Here is a 21697-nt window from a genome sequence, read left to right on the forward strand (position 1 = left end):
TACGTGTTGTACGTCACCGCGTTTTAGAACGACGAGATTTTGTCTTGACAGTGTGTACGCAAGGAAAGCTTGACAAGAATCCCCTCGAAGGTTTTTACGACAGGATTCTCGGCCATGTGTAAGAGGCTTAACACAGACAGCAGTAAAAATTTGCTTTTTACTGTGTTTCCCCAAAAATAAGACCAGGTCTTATATTCATTTCTTCTACAAAAAAAAAAACAACAACAACACTAGGGTTTATTTTCGGGGGATGTCTTCTCTCCCTCTGTCAGCTCACGAGTCCTCATTATGACACATTTAATCCCAAAAATATGTAATCCGTTGTGTAAAAATATTATATTATGTACAGCGAGTCTCCCTTTAAAATTTTACTGTCGACAATACCTTATTTACAGCGCTGCTGGGCTGCATGATCGGCCAGAGCTCCTCTTCCTCGCTCCAAACACTGCCAAGGAGGGGGCTGCTGACGTCAGCCAGGAGAAGAAAAGATCTCCAGTTGGTAACGTGAGCGCCCATTGGCATTGTAAAAAGGGTATTTTTGACATTAAAGTTATAAAATGACACAGTGGACATTATATAAAATTTTTACAAAACAAAATTATATATTTTTACATGGACTTTACTAGGGCTTATTTTCAGGGTGGGGCTTATATTGCAGTCCTCCCCAAAAATCATGCTAGGTCTTATTTTCGGGGTAGGGTTTATTTTCGGGGAAACCCGGTAGTTGTATCTTTTTGCCACCTGTGTCTCATCGCGAACAACACATTTCAACTGCCCTTTCCCCCCCCCCAACCACAAAAATTATCCATAAGATTGAATAACTAAATTAGTTAAACATTTGACTGGTTGCGATGTAGATAACATACAAATCCAGCTTTTATTTAAGACCTGCATCGGTTTTACTTACTTTATAGGGCTGTTTGTACAGAAGATGTCTGAGCGGCTCAGTTCTGCTATTCCATTGCCAATAAAAAAACTTTAGCTCCATCAAACTCAACTGCGCCCCGTCTACATTTCCCTTCGATGTCGGAGAACACAGACACCTCGTCACCTGTCTTCATCCCTAAAAGGCAAAAATAAAAATACTAAAAACAGCCATAACTACAGTATATACATACAATTACATACATATGCACACTGACTATAATAAATATAATAATAGTCTGGGATTTAGGGAACTCAAGGCATCATTAGAACAGGAAAACCGGTGTATAAGTGCTGCAACCTTCCCACATAAAATCTCTGCCCCGGTGCTCAGACCTTGAGGCTGCTGACACCTCCAACATACCAGAATAAGTAATGGGATGGTTGGCATTCAAGATGATATCCAAAATTGTATTTCTTTATTAAATGGATGTACAAAGCTGTAAAACACTCCTACGCGTTTCAGACATTAGTCCTTAGTCATGGCCATGACTAAGGACCAACGTCTGAAATGCGTATGAAATAAGACGTTATGGACAGCCACACTCCAAAAAAAAATAAAAAAAATTTATACTCACCGTAAATGTCATGGATATGCAATAAGGTCTGGCAGCTTACCTGTCTCCATGTGTTGATTAGAGGCCCGACTCTCTTCCTGGCTGTCTTTTATTACCTTCCTCCCTGTATGGCTCAACCCCAGGCCATCACAGGAAGCCTATATTAACTGTTGCACTGCAGGTCTGCAGTGCTGTTCAACCGTGTTGTTAGCTTAAGTTCCTGTCTGCAGTGTGCTACGATTACCTTCCTGTGTACCGTTTTTGGCTCGATCCTGACTTCTCCTGTTTGCCTGTGACCCTGACCTTTTGCCTGTCCCTCGGTTACCCTTGTCTGCCTGTTGCCCTGACCTCGGCTTACCCATCGCTATCGCTTGTCCTGCTTCCCCTCTCTCCCTGCGGAGCGTGACCTAGGGGATCCCAGGGGTCGCGACCTGGATCCAGCTGTCGCGAAGGCCATCCTCACCACTAGAGGCTCTGGTGAACACAAAGCTGGGTCTTAGACTCCGCGCCCTGGGGAATCTTTGGTTCACGCCTCCTCTCTGATAGCAGCAGTCGGCTATAGGGTTCACTACCCTGTGGTGCATCCCTGACCCCAACGGGGTGCACCTGTCACCTGGCCACAGGTAACCTGACAGTAAAATCTTTTTCTCCGAGTTCATGGACAGACACAGCATTAATCTTGACAAAGTGAGTATTAGCCTTCCTTTAGGAGTGACTAGCCAGGGGGCGGTCCTACTGGCTATATCCCCTCAGCCTGCACTAAGCAGCTCAGTTTGTCAAAAGCAGTACAAACTTAGAAAAGAGGGGTGGGTGCTGTGTCCGTCCATGAACTCGCAAAGGATTTTACGGTGAGTATAAAATCCTATTTTCTCTTTCATTCATGGACGGACACAGCCTTAATCTTGACAAAGTAGGACGTCCCGAAGCAGTGTCAAAACGTGGGGTGGGAACAGCATAAAATAAAACTTCACCCCAAAACAAAACAGAGCTCCTCAACTGAGGAGTTTTAATTCCCAGGTCGCCGCCTTACACACCTGGGAAACAGACGCTTGATGTCAGAAAGCCCAAGAAGCACCTATTGGCCTGGTCGAATGCATCGTGACAGGGAGGCGCCCGACCCTTTATAGCGTAAGCCCGATCACGATCTGTCGGATCCACCTTGAAATGGTGGCCAATGAGACCGCTGGGCCCTTCTTGGCACCAGCCACCGAAACAAACTGAACTCCGGAACGGAGCAGTAACAGACAAGTATGCTCTCGGAGCTCAGACAAAGTCCAAGGAATACCACGTCATCTCCTTAGCATTCGACAGATGCCTTAACTAGGCAGAAAAAAACTGAGCTGCTTAGTACAGGCTAAGGGGATATAGCCAGTAGGACCGCCCCCTGGGTGGAGCTGTTCAGCTTTGAAGTTGTTAACACTTTCTGCCTAGTCACTCCTAAAGGAAGGCTAATACCCACTTTGTCAAGATTAAGGCTGTGTCCGTCCATGAACGAAATAGAAATTTGCCTTTTATTCATAAAACAGGATAAAAAAATACATGCCACAGCAGAACGGACAGAAGAGCTGACGTGTTTTGCACTATCAAACAGTGCTTAAAGCGGTGGTTCACCCTAAAATCCACTTTCTGTCACTAGATCCAGCATACTGCTGACATCTGCAGTATGCTGGATTTTTATTTTTTTTGTACTTATCGTTTTATCCGTATGTCTGCTCCGGCTCCGAGCGGCGTATCATTCCGGGTATAGGCGTTCCTAAGTAAAGCGCAGTTGATTGACAGGCTTGGATAGCGCGTCACACCTTCCGGAAATAGCCGACGTGACTCTCGGCAATTTACGGCGCCTGCGCAGTCAGCTCTACACGGCAGGCGCAGGCGCCGTATAGCGCCGTAAGCAGCCGAGAGTCACGTTGGCTATTTCCGGAAGGTGTGACGTGCTATCCAAGCCCGTCAATCAACTGCGCTTTACTTAGGAACGCCCATTCCCCGACGGATTCCCCGCTCGAGCCGGAGCAGACATACGGATAAAACGATAAGTACAAAAAAAAAGAAAAAAAAATCCAGCATACTGCAGATGTCAGCAGTATGGCTGGATCTAGTGACAGAAAGTGGATTTTAGGGTGAACCACCGCTTTAACCATAGTCTGAAATGCATAGGCTGCTTTACATGCATTTAATAAAGAAATACTATTTTGGATGTCATCCTGAGACCCTTTCCATCATTAGAACAGGTACAGTGGGGATCGAAAGTTTGGGCACCCCAGGTAAAAAATTGTATTAATGTGCATAACGAAGCCAAGGAAAGATGAAAAAAATCTCCAAAAGGCATCAAATTACAGATTAGACATTTTTTTTTAATATGTCAAAAAAAAAGAGATTTTTAATACAGCTTACCTGTAAAATCTTTTTCTTGGAGTACATCACGGGACACAGAGCGGCATTCATTACTATATGGGTTATATGGAGTACCTTCAGGTGATGGACACTGGCAATCTCAAACAGGAAATGCCCCTCCCTATATAACCCCCTCCCATAGGAGGAGTACCTCAGTTTTGTAGCAAGCAGTATGCCTCCCAAAATGGTCCCCAAAAGAGGGGTGGGAGCTCTGTGTCCCGTGATGTACTCCAAGAAAAAGATTTTACAGGTAAGCTGTATTAAAAATCTCTTTTTCTTTATCGTTACATCACGGAACACAGAGCGGCATTCATTACTATATGGGATGTCCCAAAGCAATGCCTACAATGAGGGGAGGGAGAACATCTCCAAGACAAAAGGATTTAATTTAGAGATATACTCAAATCATAATAAATCCAACTTAGTTGAGAAAAATAATTTTAAATTTTAAATTTAACTCAAAAGGGAGCCCCCGGAATCCGAGGGTCTCAAACTGCAGCCTGCAGCACTGCCTGCCCAAAGGCTGTATCAGTATTCCTTCTTACGTCCAACTGGTAGAATTTTGTAAACGTGTGGACAGAAGACCAGGTTGCCGCCTTGCAAACTTGAGCCATAGAGATCTGGTGATGTGCTGCCCAGGAGGCGCCCATGGCCCTAGTAGAATGAGCCCTTAATGATACTGGAGGAGGCAACCCTTTCAAGCCGTAGGCCTGAGTGATTAACTGCTTAATCCACCTAGAGATGGTGGACTTTGCAGCTGCCTGCCCCTTCTTGGGCCCATCCGGTAAAATGAACAACACATCCGTCTTCCGGATCTTCTCTGTAGCTTTAAGATAGGCCTTCATGGCCCTGACAATATCCAAGGTATGCAGCAACCCTTCCTTTCTGGAAGTGGGTTTAGGGAAGAAGGATGGTAATACCAAATCCTGGTTTAGATGAAAACTGGATATAACCTTCGGTAGGAAGGAAGGATGAGGGCGGAGAACGACCTTGTCCTTATGAAAAATAAGATATGGTTCCTTACAGGATAAGGCCGCCAGTTCCGATACTCTTCTTGCGGAAACTATGGCGACCAAAAATACTAACTTCCTTGTCAGTAAAACCAAAGGAATTTCAGCCAACGGCTCAAACGGTTGTTTCTGTAAACTTGACAGAACAAGATTTAAATCCCACGGACAAAGCGGGGATTTAACTGGAGGTTTAATACGTAAGACCCCTTGAAGGAAGGTCTTAACCAGCGAGTGGGTGGCCAGCGGCCGCTGAAACCACACTGACGGAGCTGAAATCTGTCCCTTGATTGTGCTTAATGCCAATCCCTTATCCACTCCTAGCTGGAGAAAACTTAAAACTCTATCGATGGTAAACTTGCGAGAAAGCCAAAGCTTGGACTCACACCAGCTTACATAGGCCTTCCAGACCCTGTAATAAATCACCCTAGAGACCGGTTTCCTGGCTCTGATTAGGGTAGAGATTACTTTCTGAGACAGACCTCTACCCCTGAGAATCAGGGATTCAGCTTCCAGGCCGTCAAATTTAGATGCCGTAAGGCAGGGTGGAGGATCGGACCTTGCAATAGCAGGTCTGGCCGTAGAGGAAGAGTCCAAGGGTCTCCCACTACCATCTTTAGGATGAGTGAGTACCATGCCCTTCTGGGCCATGCTGGAGCTACCAGGATGACTGGTATGTGCTCCACCCTGATCCTGCGCAGCAGGCGGGGTAGTAACTGGAGCGGGGGAAACGCATAAAGAAGTTTGAACTGATGCCAAGGGCAAACCAGCGCATCGGTTCCGCAGGCCATCGGATCCCTTGAGCGGGATATGAACCTGTCTAGCTTCTTGTTGAGTCTCGATGCCATGACATCCACGTCCGGCACTCCCCATCTTTGGCAGAGTGCTTGAAAGATTTGTGGATGCAGAGACCATTCCCCCGGCAATAGAGTCTGGCGGCTTAAGAAGTCCGCCTGAAAGTTGTCCACTCCTGGAATAAATATTGCCGATATGCAGGGCACATGAGCCTCTGCCCATAGGAGAATCAAGCTCACCTCTCTCTGAGCGGCTTGACTCTTGGTTCCCCCTTGGTGATTTATGAATGCCACGGCCGTGGCATTGTCTGATTGAATTCTCACCGGGAACCCCTGCAATTTTGACGTCCAAGCCCTGAGGGCTAGTCGAGCAGCTCTGAGCTCCAAGATGTTGATGGGCAACTGCTTCTCTGGCTTTGCCCAAGTACCTTGGCGAATGCAACCATCCAAAATTGCTCCCCAGCCCGTCAGGCTGGCGTCTGTGGTCACTATCTTCCAGGCCACTGGGCTGAAGGATTTCCCCTTCAGTAGATTCTGAGGATCTAACCACCAACACAGACTTTGTCGGACTCTTGATGAGAGCGGCAACGGGATATCCAAGGCCTGTGGCCTTCTGCTCCATGCTGACAGGATGGCTGCCTGCAGGATGCGAGTGTGGCTCTGGGCGTATGGTACCGCCTCGAATGTGGCCACCATCTTGCCTAGTAACCTCATACATAGGCGAATAGTCGGTTCTTTCTTGCTTAGAACCAGTAGGATTAATTCCTTGATGGCCTTGACCTTCATCAGAGGTAAAAACACTCTTTGTTGTTCTGTGTCTAATCTCATGCCGAGATATTCCAACTGCCTTGTGGGCTGGAATGCTGACTTTTCTCGATTTAGGACCCAGCCGAACCTCTCTAGGTATTGGACCGTGAGGGCCACTGCTCGCTCCAAGCTGGGAGACGAGTGATCTATGACTAGGAGGTCGTCCAGGTATGCTAGGATCGTGACCCCTTGGATCCTTAGTTTGGCTAGGATTGGAGCTAGGACCTTCGTGAACACCCGGGGGGCCGTAGCCAACCCGAAGGGAAGCGCCACGAATTGGAAATGACGCGAAGCCACCATGAAGCGTAGATATCTTTGATGTGGCTGATAAATTGGAACATGAAGGTAGGCATCCTTTATGTCTATGGACGCTATGAAGTCGTCCTTTTGGAGTGTGGTAGCTGCTGACCGCACGGATTCCATCCGAAATGAACGGACCTTTAGGTATGCATTTACCATCTTTAGGTCCAAAATTGGCCTGACATCTCCATTGGACTTTGGGATGATGAATAGGTTGGAGTAGAAACCTAGCCCCTGTTCCAGGACTGGTACCTCTACTATTACTTCCTGGGAAAGTAGATGATTTAATGCCGACATTAATGCGGCTCCCTTCTCCGGATCATTTGGAATCCTCGACTCCTGGAAATGAGGAGGAGGAAACCTTCGGAAATCTAATTTGTAGCCCGTGGCCACGGAAGACCGTACCCACTTGTCGGGAATGCTGGCTTCCCAAACCTCTGAAAAGAGTCGCAGCCTTCCCCCCACCTTCGTGGGTGGGGGCGTCCCTTCATAAGGTCGGCTTGGGGCCTGGTTTTGCTGGTTTGCGAAACCACTGCCTTCTGCCTCTAGCAGCCTGTCCCTGCGACTTGCTGTTGAAGCCGAAGTTGGCTTTCGCAGGAGGCCGTCGATACTGTTTGGCATTAGAGGGCCCCTGCCCAGGGGAGTACTGTCGTTTAAACGCAGGCCCCTGAAGCCTCTTCTTAGTTGGCAAAAGAGTACTTTTGCCATTTGAAATGGTCTGAATGTATTTATCTAGGTCTTCTCCGAAGAGTCGTCCTCCATGGAAGGGGAACCCTACCAGGAGCTTTTTGCATGGGGGCTCGGCCTCCCAGCTTTTTAACCATAAGAGTCTTCTCATATGGATAAGGGATAACGATAAACGTGACGCTTGCTGGATAGAATCCTTAATCGCGTCTACCGTAAAGCATATGGCCCTAGGGACATCCGAAAACTCTTCTGCCTGCTGGGCAGGAATAAGTTTAAGCATCTGCTTAATTTGATCCGATAATGCTTGAGCAACCCCAATCGCAGCCACAGCTGGCTGCACTACTGCCCCTGCAGTAGTGAAGGAGTTCTTAAGTAGTGCTTCCAAGCGTTTATCAACCGGATCTTTGAACACCTGTATGTTTTCTACAGGGCATGTTAACGATCTGTTAACACATGAGATGGCTGCGTCCACTGCAGGAGTAGCCCATCTCTTGGAAAATTTATCTTCCATAGGATATAGGACAGAGAATCTTTTAGGTGGTAAAAAGATTTTATTTGGCTTGCTCCAGTCTTGGAACAAAACTTCCTCTAGCAGAGGATGGATCGGAAACACTGCATTGCTTTGAGGCGCCCTTAGTGAGCCCAAAGCTGAAACCGTCGACACTTGGAGATCTGGTACTGGCAAGTTAAATGCACTATGGACCAAGTCCGTTAAGGCTTGGATCCACCAGCTCTCCCCTTGGGAGACTGCTCCAGACTCCTCTGTATCCTGGTCTTCGATCCCCGAACCTACTTGGTCCTTGTCCAAGAGGTCGTCCAATTCCCCTGAGGAAAGGACCTCCTCTTCTGAGGGTCCACGCTCGGGCGACGGAGATCTAATCCGCTTACTGCCCCGCATAGCTGTGGCTATCATTTTTCCCATTCTTTTCTCCATCTCTCTTAAAGAGGTGAGTAATACCTCGTCCGTGACCATCTTAGGGTTGGACTGACCCGCGCCAGCTCCAGCCCCAGATCCCGATGGCCCCAAGGCTCCCTCTGGGGAAAGCAGCGGCATAACTTTGTCCGAGACCTCAGACTCTCTGGGGGAAGCCCCACCTCTTGTACCCTCTGACCCGGATGCCATGGTACAATACCGAGGTACACCTGCTAGCTTATTGGTACTTGGAACTATAAATAGTTAATTGCCCAAACACCTGTTTGGGGGATAAAAAATGCCTCCTCTCCCCTTGATGAATCTTTTTTTTTTTTTTTTTTTTTCAATTCTTTTCCTTTTCTTTTCTTTTTTTTTTTTTTCAAATCCAGGAAAGAAAAAGCATTCTGTCCCCCTGAGTAGTATTGCCAAGAAAAACTATTGAGATGGAAAAGAACAGCCTATTTCTAGGCTTGAAAACAGTCTTCTGAAGACTGTAATATCCTTTCTGGCCACTGTGTGTCCTCGGCGCCCCGTGCTGCCGCTCTGGTCTTTTCCTCCTCAGTTCCAATGTTAGAATGAGCTGTTGGAACGAAAAAGGAAGGGCCGCCCCTTCCTTAAGCAACTGACCCGCCCTTCCCCCCTCAGCTAAACGGCGCGAATTGCGCCTATAACACGGGGACGCGCGCGCGCGCCCGCCCACAGGGGGGGGGGGGTTGGGGGGAAGGGAGCCTCTCTGCTCCAATCCTGGAACCACGAGGAGGTCAGCGTTTTGCCTGCTTTGCAGGCTCTGAGGAGGAAGAACCGATGGAGCATCGCCTGGAGGCTTGCAGGTAAGCATAGCTCTCTGACACACACATACACATTTATATTACACAGGCCCCACTCAATGCTTTTCCAATACTACAAGGGAGGTCACTTTTTATGGGGAATAATACACATAGAGCCATCCTATCATTAAGATATGTGACTAGTTTGCCAGATGCAGCGCATAACTTTAGGCATGTCCCCTGTGACCCCCCAGAAAAAACCTGCTAAGAACCAAGTTCCGCAAGTTTTCCCCTCACTTACCTGCTCCATGCCGCAGGACTTTGCCAAGCAAGAGGCCCAATCTTCCCCCATCTCCGTGGGGATGTCTAGACCTTCAGGCCCTGGGTTCCTATGAAGGATCCACTGTCCTGGGCCCATATAGCACTCTGGCAACAGAAACATTAGGCCCCCAAAGGTTTCTAAGTTCTGGGCCCAGGGTCCAGCTCTCTAAAAAGAAAAGCATTATGGGCTATACCCCAAGGGTTTGGGGTCCGGTTACTGACCACTTTAGCGCTGAGGCCTTTGGACAGAACCGGTTAGCTCACCTAATCCCAAGGATGCGGAGGCAAGCTAAACCATGACCAACACCTAAGACACTGGCGTAAAAACTGAGGTACTCCTCCTATGGGAGGGGGTTATATAGGGAGGGGCATTTCCTGTTTGAGATTGCCAGTGTCCATCACCTGAAGGTACTCCATATAACCCATATAGTAATGAATGCCGCTCTGTGTCCCGTGATGTAACGATAAAGAAAGTTAGATTTTATTTCCATCATTTACACTTTCAAAATTACAGAAAACAAAAAAATGGCGTCTGCAAAAGTTTGGGCACCCTGCAGAATTTATAGCATGCACTGCCCCCTTTGCAAAGCTGAGACCTGCCAGTGTCATGGATTGTTCTCAATCATCGTCTGGGAAGACCAGGTGATGTCAATCTAAAAGGTTTTAAATGCCCAGACTCATCTGACCTTGCCCCAACAATCAGCACCATGGGTTCCTCTAAGCAGTTGTCTAGAAAACTGAAACTGAAAATAGTTGACGCCCACAAAGCTGGAGAAAGCTATAAGAAGATAGCAAAGCGTTTTCAGATGTCAATATCCTCTGTTCGGAATGTAATTAAGAAATGGCAGTCATCAGGAACAGTGGCAGTTAAAGCAAGATGTGGAAGACCAAGAAAAATATCAGACAGAACAGCTCGCAGGATTGTGAGAAAAGCAATTCAAAACCCACGTTTGACTGCATGATCCCTCCAGAAAGATCTGGCAGACACTGGAGTTGTGGTACACTATTCCACTATAAAGAGATACTTGTACAAATATGGTCTTCATGGAAGAGTCATCAGAAGAAAACCTCTTCTACGTCCTCACCACAAAAATCTGCGTTTGAACTTTGAAAATGAACATATAGACAGGCCTGATGCATTTTGGAAACAAGTTCTGTGGACCGATGAGGTTAAAATTAGGGTTGTCCCGATACCAGTATCGGTATCGGGACCGATACTGAGCATTTGCGGGAGTACTTGTACTCCCGCAAATGCCCCCGATGCCAGATCCGTTACCATCTCCCCCCCCCCCCCCGCCGCAATGCCGCCGCATACTGCAACGCCCCCCCGCCGCCTATTTAATCAGCGTCCGGAGAACATTACAGCTTTCATTTGAATAGCTGTCTGTTCCGCGCCGCGTATAGACACTCCCCCTTGCTCGGGATTGGACAGGTGATCTGTCTATCAAAGTGCAGATCACCCGTCCAATCCCGAGCAAGGGGGAGTGTCTATACGCGGCGCAGCGGGGAACAGACACCGGCGGGGCTTGCCGTGTCCATCTGAAGGGCTCCTTTGCTGTGCCTTCATATCTGCATGCCGGCGGGACCTTACTATCGCCACACACAAGGGCTCTTACACTTCCCTCTATCACTCTGGGATTCTACAACCATCCACTGGGAGTTGTGATAGTTCCCTTCATGGGACATCTACATGCCGACAAACTGATGTTAACCGCTCCTCATCTGGATTCAGCAGTGGTATCATTGTACACATTTTTATACCAGTATCATACTTTGCTACATGTTTTTATGACTGCTTTTGCTACCGTTTGGTATTACTCGCAAAATTTTTACAGTTTATGTAGCTACAACGATTTTATCTCCAGTGCAATATTTATTTTGTTACCTACTTGAAGACTATAAAAGTTTTAATGCTATTCCCATCGAGCGCGGCCTTTGTGTGTTTTTTGTATCCTGCTATCCATTTTTCCAGTGGTTGGTAGCTGCACTGGGAATCAGCCTGCAAGGAGATCAGCTAAAAGTAGTTGGATCTGTATGTGCGTTATAATTAATCGAAATTAGTCGATTAATCGATAAAAAAAAAAAATTAAACAATTAATCGAACACGAAAATTTTAATCAGTAACAGCCCTAATATATATATTCAGTTGGTTAGACTCTGAACGCTCTATAGAGGCAGATGAAGTAGGCACACAATTTGATCACAAATGTGCTCAGCAATTAGCCATTTCCCGGGAAGTACCACACTGCACCTTGCTTACATTTGGAGGCAGACAGGATCCCAGCTGCGTACACATGGGCTCCTCTGAGGACAGCATTTCCACACTGGGCTCCAACGATGACTTGGACGGAATGCTGCTTCTGTGCCCTCCTAGATAAAAATCCAAAATGTAAAGCCATTAAAAAAAAAACTCGAAAAAAATACTGTAAATAAATAAATCACTGTACATGTAATCGAAATTAAAGTAAAGTGTATGTATAGGGGAAAAAAAGTTTTTTTTTTTTTTATATGAGTAGACAGGTTGGTTAAAACTCTTTTTAACCACTTCTCCACCGCCCGCTGTCAAATGATGGCGGGAGGCAGACCCTATTGTTTTCTGGGTGGACGTCATATGACGTTGCTCCTTTAAAAGTCACTAGGGGGCGCATGCGTGCTGCATCACTGGGGTCCCGATGCGCGTGGCTGCCAGGCATCCGCGATTGCCTAGTAACTGAGCAGGAAAGTGAATCTGTGTGTGTAAAAACACAAATCCACGTCTTGTCAGGGAGAGGGGACCGATGATGTGTCCCTTGTACATAGGGACAACCATCGGTCACCTCCCCCAGTCACTCCCCTCTGCCCACAGTAAGAATCACTCCCTAGGGAACACATTAACCCCTTGATCACCCCCTAGTGTAAACCCCTTCCCTGCCAGTCACATTTATAAAGTAATCGATGCATTTTTATAGAAGGGATCGCTGTATAAATGTGAATGGTCCCAAAAATGTGCCAAAAGTGCTGAAGTAGCCGGAGTCGCTGAATGTGTTTTACCCTGGTTCTCCTCCTTCTTGGAAAACCGATCACAAATAGTGAAACTGGGGTCTTTCACTTCTGAAAAACGTACGGTGTCATGCGGAGTCCCTCAGGGATCTCCCTTATCGCCCGTATTGTTTAATATCTATCTTCGCCCTCTCTTTGAAATCATCAGTAACCAGAAGTTACTTTACCACTCCTATGCAGACGACACACAACTGTATTTCCGCATCTGCAACAAAAAGGATCATTCTCTTGGACTAGAGAAATGCCTCACTCTAATAGATAACTGGATGACAAACAGTTATCTTAAACTCAATGGTTCGAAAACAGAACTTCTCCTGTTTCACGCTAACCGGAAAAATCACCCCGCGTCAACATGGACTCCCCCACCCATTCTGGGTAAAACTATCACCCCTAGCACCAAAGTCAAAAGTCTCGGAGTCATTTTCGATACCTACATGACAATGGATGCACAAATAGGGTCAGTAGTCAGCGGATCCCACCATCTGCTGCACCTACTACGCAGACTCACGCCCTTTATCCCAAAAGAGGACATTGCAGTCGTGGTGGGAACAATCATCAATTCCAGACTCGACTACGCAAATGCCCTCTATCTAGGACTCCCCAAATACCAAATCACTCGTCTGCAAGTCGTTCAAAATACGGCCGCTCGACTAGTGACTGGGAAAAAACCATGGGAATCAATCTCACCTTCACTGAGATCCCTTCATTGGTTGCCGGTAAAAGACAGAATCACTTTCAAGGCACTCTGCCTAATACATAAGTGTATTCAAGGCAACGCCCCCCAATATCTATGCGAAAAAATAAAAGCCCATAACCCCAATCGCATTCTGCGATCCACCAATCAAAACCTCCTCCAGATACCCAAGGCCAGATACAAGTCCAAAGGAGATCGAAGATTTGCAGTCCAGGGACCTCGCCTGTGGAATGCACTACCAACCACCATCCGACTGGAGTCAGACCACTTGGCCTTCAGGAGAAAGATTAAAACCCATCTCTTCTGAGGTCAAGGGGTTCCTTACCCATGAAATGGATACAGCGCCCAGAGGCGATTCAGTTCGCATGTGTTGCGCTTTACAAGTCTCTCTCTCTCTCTCTCAAAAGTGAAAAATCGATAATCGCCACCATTTCTAGTAATAAAAAAAAAAAAAAAAAATGCTATAAATCTATCCCCTATTTTGTAGACCCTATAACTTTTGCGCAAACCAATCAATATACGCTTATTGTGATTTTTTTTTACCAAAAATATGTAGAAGAATACGTTTTGGCCTAAACTGAGAAAAAATTTGTTACATTTTTTTTTTTTTAATTGATATTTATTATAACAAAAAGTTAAAAATGCTGTGTTTTTTTTCAAACTTGTCCCTCTTCTTTTGTTTATAGCGCAAGAAATAAAAACCTCAGAAATGATCAAATACCACCAAACGAAAGCTCTATTTGTGAGGAAAAAATGATTGCGCAATTGTCATTCAAAGTGTGACAGCGCTGAAAGCTGAAAAATGGCCTGGGCAGGAAGGGGGTGAAAGTGCCCTGTAGGCAATTGGTTAAGATATTTCTGCTGTCTTGGGAGATTTTCCTTCACTTCCTGTCTCTGAAATGCAACAGGAAATGAGAAGGAATCAAGACAAAAGCGAGATGAAATCCTGATGCCCTGTACACACGATCGGTCCATCCGATGAGAACGGTCTGATGGATTTTTCCATCGGTTAACTGATGAAGCTGACTTTCATCAGTTGCGCCTACACACCATCGGTTAAAAAAACGATTGTGTCAGAACGCAGTGATGTAAAACACAACGACGTGCTGAAAAAAACGAAGTTCAATGCTTCCAAGCATGCGTCGACTTGATTCTGAGCATGCATGGATTTTTAACAGATGGACATGCCTACAAACGATTGTTTTTTTTTCTATCGGTTAGGTATCCATCGGTTAAATTTAAAACAAGTTTTTTTTTTTAACTGATGGTTAAATAACCGATGGCACCCACACGCGATCGGTTTGGACCGATGAAAACGGTCCATCAGACCTTTCTCATCGGTTTAACCGATCGCGTGTACTTCCAACAACAATGGTTCGAACGGACGTGTTTTATCAGACAACCCGACCGTCTGTATGCTCCATCGTCAATTGTTGTCGGAATTCCCGACAACAAATGTTGGCTGTGCATGCTCTTAAACTTTCCAAAAAAACATTTGTTCTGTCGGATTATCCGATCGTGTGTACACAAATCCAGCGGACTTAAATCCAAAGTACAAACACGCATGCTCCGAACGAATGCTAAACATCTGCCAACAATAGCAGAAGTTGCCCAAAGGGTGGCGGTAAAGAGCTGAAAAACCATGTGGTTTGGTTAATGTTGGCTGTAAACGTTCTCTCATGTGTATGCAGAACAAGTTCACAGACAACGCCCTTCGGACAAAAATCCACGGAAAAGTCCGATGGAAGTCTGATTGTGTGTATGAGGCTTAGGAGTTCCTGTCACAGGAACTAAGGGGCCAAGTCCAACCCCTGAAAAATAACCCCACATCATAATCCCCCCTCCACCAAATAATTGCACAAAGCAAGGTCCATAAAGACATGGATGAGCAAGTTTGGGACACTAGTGACACTAATACAGTGACCAGTGCAAAAACTATACACAGACACTGTACTGTACTAATGACACTGGCTGGGAAGGGGTTGTAAACCTTTGTGTTTTTTCACCTTAAAGCGGAGTTACACCTAAAAATTGAATTTTTTTTGGGGGGGGGAGTGGGGGCTTCAGGAGGAGTGGGACTTCCTGTCCCACTTCCTCCTTCCGCCGAGGGGCTGGTAAGGCGAATAGCTTAATCGCCTTATTGCAGCCCCTCCCTGTAGGCGAGCGCCTGTCCAATCGGACGGCGCCACTCGATCATGAGCAGTGCCGGTCGCGCATGCGCAGTGGGTGCCCAGCCGTGAAGCCGAAAGCTGTCACTGCCGGGTGCCCACACTAGGAATGAAGACGCCGGCCGGCGAGGAGCGGAGCCCCAGCCGGCGCGTCGCTGGAACCGTGGAGCAGGTAAGTGTCTGTTTATTAAAAGCCAGCAGCTACACTTTTTGTAGCTGCTGACTTTTAATAAACTTAAAAAAAGGCTGGAACACCCCTTTAATGCATCCTATACATTAAGGTGAAAAATCACCTTGCAGTCAACGCCCCCCCGAGCCCTGTTTTACTTACCTGAGCCCAGAATTTCCGAGGGCGTGATCGTGCATCGTTGTCCACATGCCTGATCTTCTCTTCATTGGATAGATAGCAGCACAGCCATTGGCTCCTGCTGCTGTCAATCAAATCCAACGACGCGGGGCCAAGTCATACAATCGGCGTCCATAGCCACCAATTGGATGGCACAGGAGCGCGCCTGCAAATTAACCCCCTCGGGAGAGAGCTTCCCATAGGAGGTTAGATCTTGCGGGGAGGAGTCGTGAGACCCCAGAACAGGACGATTGGGACCACTCTGTGCAAAACGAACTGCACAGTAGAGGCAAGTATGGCATGTTTTTTTTGGGGGTTATTGTGTTCCTAACGATGTGTAATGTGCGCTGCTTTTACTTACTAATCTGACTGTTCCTTTCTCACAGCACGGGCCAACAGGGCGCACAAACCCAGAAGAAAGCCATTTACCTACATGTACTTCACTGAGCCTGTACCTGCCGCCCGCAGTATAATTAATATGAGCGGTCAACAGGTGGTTAAAGTGTTAGTTCACCTTTTCAGAAAAAAATTAAAAGGTGAACCAACATGCGCTCACCCCCTTCCCTGGTCTCTGATGTACTTGCCTCCATGGGTGATGACCTGTCAGTGCCAACGCAGCGGGTGTAGTGGCATCAGATGCAGTCATTGTTCAGCAGCATCACGGTATACAATAACCATCAGTGGAGATTTCTCAGCATGCTGTTATCAATGAGGGGGCTCGATTATTTTTCTCTCATTCAGCTCATGGACTTAATAAGAGAAATATTGGAGCTGTACATGGTCACCTTTACTCCCGCTGATAAATATTTAATTTATTTTACATTATGGAGAGTGCAATCCTGCTGCTGCGGGAGACAAAATAAAAGACTATTCACACGTATTCAGTGTTGCTGTGCTTGTCACGGCATGTTTTCCTCTCTCTCTGCAACTGCAAGGCTTTTAAATATTTCTTCCAAATAAAATAAAAATAAATAAATCTCTGGCTGCGAGTTGTATGAAACATTACAATATAACCACTTCAGCCCCGGAGGATTTGGCTGCCCAAAGACCGGGCCATTTTTTGTGATTCGGGAAATGCGTCGCTATAACAATTGCGCGGTAGTGCGACGTTGCACCCAAACAAAATTGCTGTCCTTTTTTTTCCCCGCACAAATAGAAATTTCTTTTGGTGGTATTTGATCACCTCTGCGGTTTTTATTTTTTGCGCTATAGAAACAAAAAAAGAGCAACAATTTTGAAAGAACAGCAATATTCTTTCTTTTTGCTATAATAAATATCCTCAAAAAAATATATAAAAGAAAAAAAAATTCTTCCTCAATTTGGGCCGATATGTTTTCTTCTACATATTTTTGGTAAAAAAAATAATAATAATAATAATAATAATATCACAAAAAGGGTATATTGATTGGTTTGTGAAAAAGTTATAGGCTCGGATTCTCAAAGCACTTACACCAACGTATCTTTATATATGCCGCGTAAGTGCACAGATGCGCCGTCGTATCTATGCGTCTGATTCCTAATGCTAGATACGCCTGAAATGTGGCTCCATCCGACCAACGTAAGTTTCCTACGCCGTCGGAGCCTGTGCGCATAGCCGCAAGGGGCGCTTCCATTGATTTACACGTCGAATATGCAAATGTCCGAGATACGCCGATTCACGAACATACTTGCGCCCGTCGCACTAGTATACGCCGTTTACGTAAGGCGTAAAGTTATTCCACCTATAGGAGGCGCATCCCATGCAAAGGTATGGACGACGGAACAGCCATCATATTTTACGTCGTTTACGCAAGTCGTATGTGAATGGGGCTGGGTGTAGGTTACGTTCACGTCGTAGGCATTGAGCCGTCGTATCTTAGGGAGTAAATTCTACGTGATTGTGAGCATGCGCGTGCATGTGCCGTTCGTTCGGCCCTTCATTTACATGGGGTCACGCTTCATTTAAATGGATCACGCCCACTTCCTTCCTACTTTGAATTAGGCGGGCTTACGCCGGACAATTTACGTTACGCCGGCGCAACGTTGGGAGCGAGTGCTTTGTGAATACTGTTCTTGCCTCTCAATGTTACGTCGGCGTAGCGCATATGAGATGCGCTACGCCCGCACAAATGTACGCCACTCTATGTGAATCCGGGCCATAGTGTCTACAGAAAATGTACGCCGCTCTATGTGAATCCGGGCCATAGTGTCTACAGAATAGGGGATAGTTTTATGGCATTTTTATTATTATTATTTTTTTTTACTAGTAATGGCGGCGACATCGGACACTTTTGACACACTTTTGGGACCATTGTCATTTATACAGCGATTAGTGCTATAAAAATGTATGGATTACTGTGTAAATTACACATTGGAGGTGTAGAGGTGGATTTTACTTGTACTGGTAACAAGGTGTGGAGGATCCTGGAGGACGAGCCTGTGAATGCGCTGGAAGCTTGATCTGGAAACTTTTAAGTCCACTACAGTCTCTAAAGGCTGCGCTGGGCTATAGCCGATTGCTAATTGAGCTTGCCCTCCTGGTAAGCGGCTTTAATACTCGGTGGTGGGTCTTCACTTCAGTGTGAAAACACATTTGATGTCACGGTGGTGTTGAAGTTTTGGAGGATTTTATCTTCAGGATTGACCATTTATGTGCACTTTAATAGTGCACATTGGGACTTATTTGAGTTTCAGTGGACTTTTTATACTCAATTCTGTTTAGTGGCGCAGCTTTAATTTTCTTTTCTATTCTGCTCTGTGTTTTACACGCAAGCTGCTGACTTTTCGATTTTAGTTAATTCAGCTCAATTCTAATGATTTTTTTTTATTTCTGGGTACCTGTAATTAGCGCAGTTTTTTGTTTTTTCTTTCAGTGAAGGAGTTGACCAGTAGGAAGTATGTCCTAGGGCAGTGGTTCTCAACCTGGGGGTCGCGAACCCTTGGGGGTAAAATGATGATTTGCCAGGGGATCACCAAATCATGGCCTGTTCCTGAAGCCCGCAGCCGCCCATTCAGCCGCCAATTCAGTTCACGGCATGGCTGGGGGGCAGAGACTAGAAGTCAGCTGACATGAGGAATGTGAAGTGGGAGGTGCTGGAGGAGACCCTATCTCCTGATTTCAGCATAGGTGTCACTGCTACGAGACACCACAAAGTCTGAGAATGCGGAGACACAGTGAATAACACTACCTGTGATTATAGTTGCCATTAAAAGTCCCCACTACAGGTCTCAGATCAGCAGATGACCTTCATCAAGAGCACCCAAGTTCAGAACTCCCCGCCAGCATCGCCACTGATCCTACTAACCCCACCCCCCACCAAGAAATAAGAGAAGAAATAAAAATAGACAATGCATGGAAGGGAGAGGGAAAGGAACAAAGAAAAATGGAGCGAAGGACAGCTAAAGAGAGGGATGGGGGGAGAAAGGAGAACAAAGAGATAGAGGGGTACATCCTCAAATGTACCATAAGAGGTTTTAATACTGTACAAGTGGAAGGGACTCAGGGAGCGCTAAATCTCCGTGGGTTAGGGGCACAAATTACTTGTCTTGCCTTGGATGCCGACAACCCGCGCTACGAAAATAATTTTACCGCTAGGGATCCCCACAACTTCGGAAATTTGATCAAGGGGGTCACGGCACCAGTAAGGTTGAAAACCACTGTCCTAGGGAGTGATTCTAACTGTGCAGGGGCTGGGCTACATGTGACACGACACGGATCACTGCTCCTGATGACAGGGAGCAGTAGATCAGTGTTCTGTCACAAGGCAGAACAGGGAAATGCCTTGTTTACAATGGCTTTCCCCCGTTCTGCCTCTCCGTGACACGATCGCAGGACAGCGGCAGACATAGAGTCCGCAGGTTCCTCGGGCACGGTCACGGAGCCCACGGCAGGTGCGCCGCTGCACTCCTGCTAGACAGCAGATTCAAAGCAACGTATCTGTACGTTGCTTTGCCTGCCCGTGCCATTCTGCCGAAGTATATGTACGTTAAGGTTGTCGGCAAGCGGATAATGCAATGAAATTCCTCTGCATTATGCGGATCACATTTCCTGTAACATTCTACATTGCAGCACAGAGATACAAAGGGTCCTGTTTTCCTGCAGTTTCAATGCAGAGCTGACTACATTGTACCATTGGGAACTGCATACATGTGAACAGAGCTTCATAACCAATAATATGTATATAACAGTGGCTGGTAGAACTATTCCCTGCTGAATTTAAAGACATTGCAAACAATCCCTTCCTGCAACTTGTGTTTATCACCTGCATAAGAAGTGCATTAATCACATAGGTTCATGGTGTCATTTGTAGCTCTGTACCCACAGCCTGTTTCTGTTCGGTTTGTGCTCAAACATGAGGCACGGCACAGATTAATGCATGACCTCTGTCTGTAGTGTGAGAACGGACATTTCCTGTAATTAGAGCTGAAGCAGGTACAGCAATGGAGAGAAGAGATTTGTTTTATGACATTAGCACTCCCACATTTGTGATGAAACACGGGGGTTGATTTACAAAACATGGCCCTCACTCACGATTCTGGATGAATAGAAGATAATCACTGCTTTATGTTGGTTTCCACCTGTATCACCTCCACTGCAAGCTAGCAGGTGCTGGCCCTGTTCCTCGCAAACTTGACAGTAGAAGAGAAGAATCTGGTTGGCCGCACGGCCAATAAAATTCCTTTTTTTTTATTTAGACATGTGCAAGAATAACTCTACACACTACATTCAAGGGAACATAGCACTCCAGCTAACGCGTTTCACCCCAACATCAACGCTTAGTCATAAGTGCTATTAATACTGTTAGATATTTCCAACAATATAACAAATCTTTACATTAATGTAAATACAGTGCATCCAGAAAGTATTCATAACGCTTCACTTTTTCCATATTTTATTATGTTACAGCCTTATTCCAAAATTGATTAAATATTTTTTTTCCCTCAAAATTCTACAAACAAAACCCCATAATGACAAAATTAAAGAAGTTTGTTTGAATTTTTTGCAAATTTATTATAAACAAAAAAGTAAAATAAAAATGCCATTTACATAAGTATTCACAGCCTTTACCATGACACTCAAAATTTAGCTCAGGTGCATCCTGTTTCCACGAATCATCCTTGAAATGTTTCTACAACTTGATTGGATCCACCTGTGGTAAATTCAGTTGATTGGACATGATTTGGAAAGGTACACACCTGTCTATGCAAGGTCCCACAGTTACCAGTGCATGTCAGAGCACAAACCAAGTCATGAGGTCCAATGAATTGTCTGGAGACCTCCGAGACAGAATTGTAGGGAAGATCTGGGAAAGGGTACAGAAACATTTCTGCAGCATTAAAGGTTCCAATGAGCACAGTGGCCTCCATCTGTGAATGGAAGAAGTTTGGAACCACCAGGACTCTTCCTAGAGCGAGCAACACGGCCAAACTGAGCGATCGGGGGGAGAAGGGCCTTAGTCAAGGAGGTGACCAAGAACCCGATGGTCACTCTGACAGAGGTCCAGCATTTTTCTGTGCAGAGAGAGGAGAACCTTCCAAAAGAACAACCATCTCTGCAGCACTCCACCAATAAGGCCTGTAGGTTAGAGTGAAGGAAAAAAGCATCCGCCGCTCCAGGTGTATACAAGGACCCAAATGGAACTAGGTAGGAGTGCTAGCCCCGGCCCACCTCTGTAGGATACTTAGAAAAGGAAGAATTACTGTACATCAGAAGGTTCCAAAGTGCCTTTATTGAAAATCACCAGAATGACACCAGAATTCAGACACTGTATGTTAGAGTGGCCAGACGGAAGCCCCTCAGTAAAAGGCACATGACAGCCCACCTGGAGTTTCCCAAATATAATAATTTGCAGACTGGGGGGGGAAGTTTATCTTCCAACAGGACAAAGACCCTAAGCACACAGCCAAGATAACAAAGGAGTGACTATGGTACAACTCTGGGAATGTCCTTGAGTGGCCCAGCCAGAGCCCAGACTTGAACATCTCTGGTGAGATCTGAAAATG

The 21697-nt window shown here is 46.0% G+C and overlaps 1 protein-coding gene across 1 annotated transcript in view; it reads right to left on the bottom strand.

The window, feature by feature from the left end:
- The window catches only part of NSUN6 (NOP2/Sun RNA methyltransferase 6), a 53168-nt gene that overhangs the window by 20794 nt on the left and 10677 nt on the right, over window positions 1-21697 (bottom strand). Inside the window, 3 exon segments of the mRNA XM_040352487.1 lie at window positions 908-966; window positions 969-1063; window positions 11729-11838. Coding sequence (XP_040208421.1) covers window positions 908-966; window positions 969-1063; window positions 11729-11838 — 264 coding nt within the window.

Source organism: Rana temporaria, chromosome 5 (genome assembly GCF_905171775.1).
Source record: "Rana temporaria chromosome 5, aRanTem1.1, whole genome shotgun sequence".
In the NCBI taxonomy this organism is placed as follows: Eukaryota; Metazoa; Chordata; class Amphibia; order Anura; family Ranidae; genus Rana; species Rana temporaria.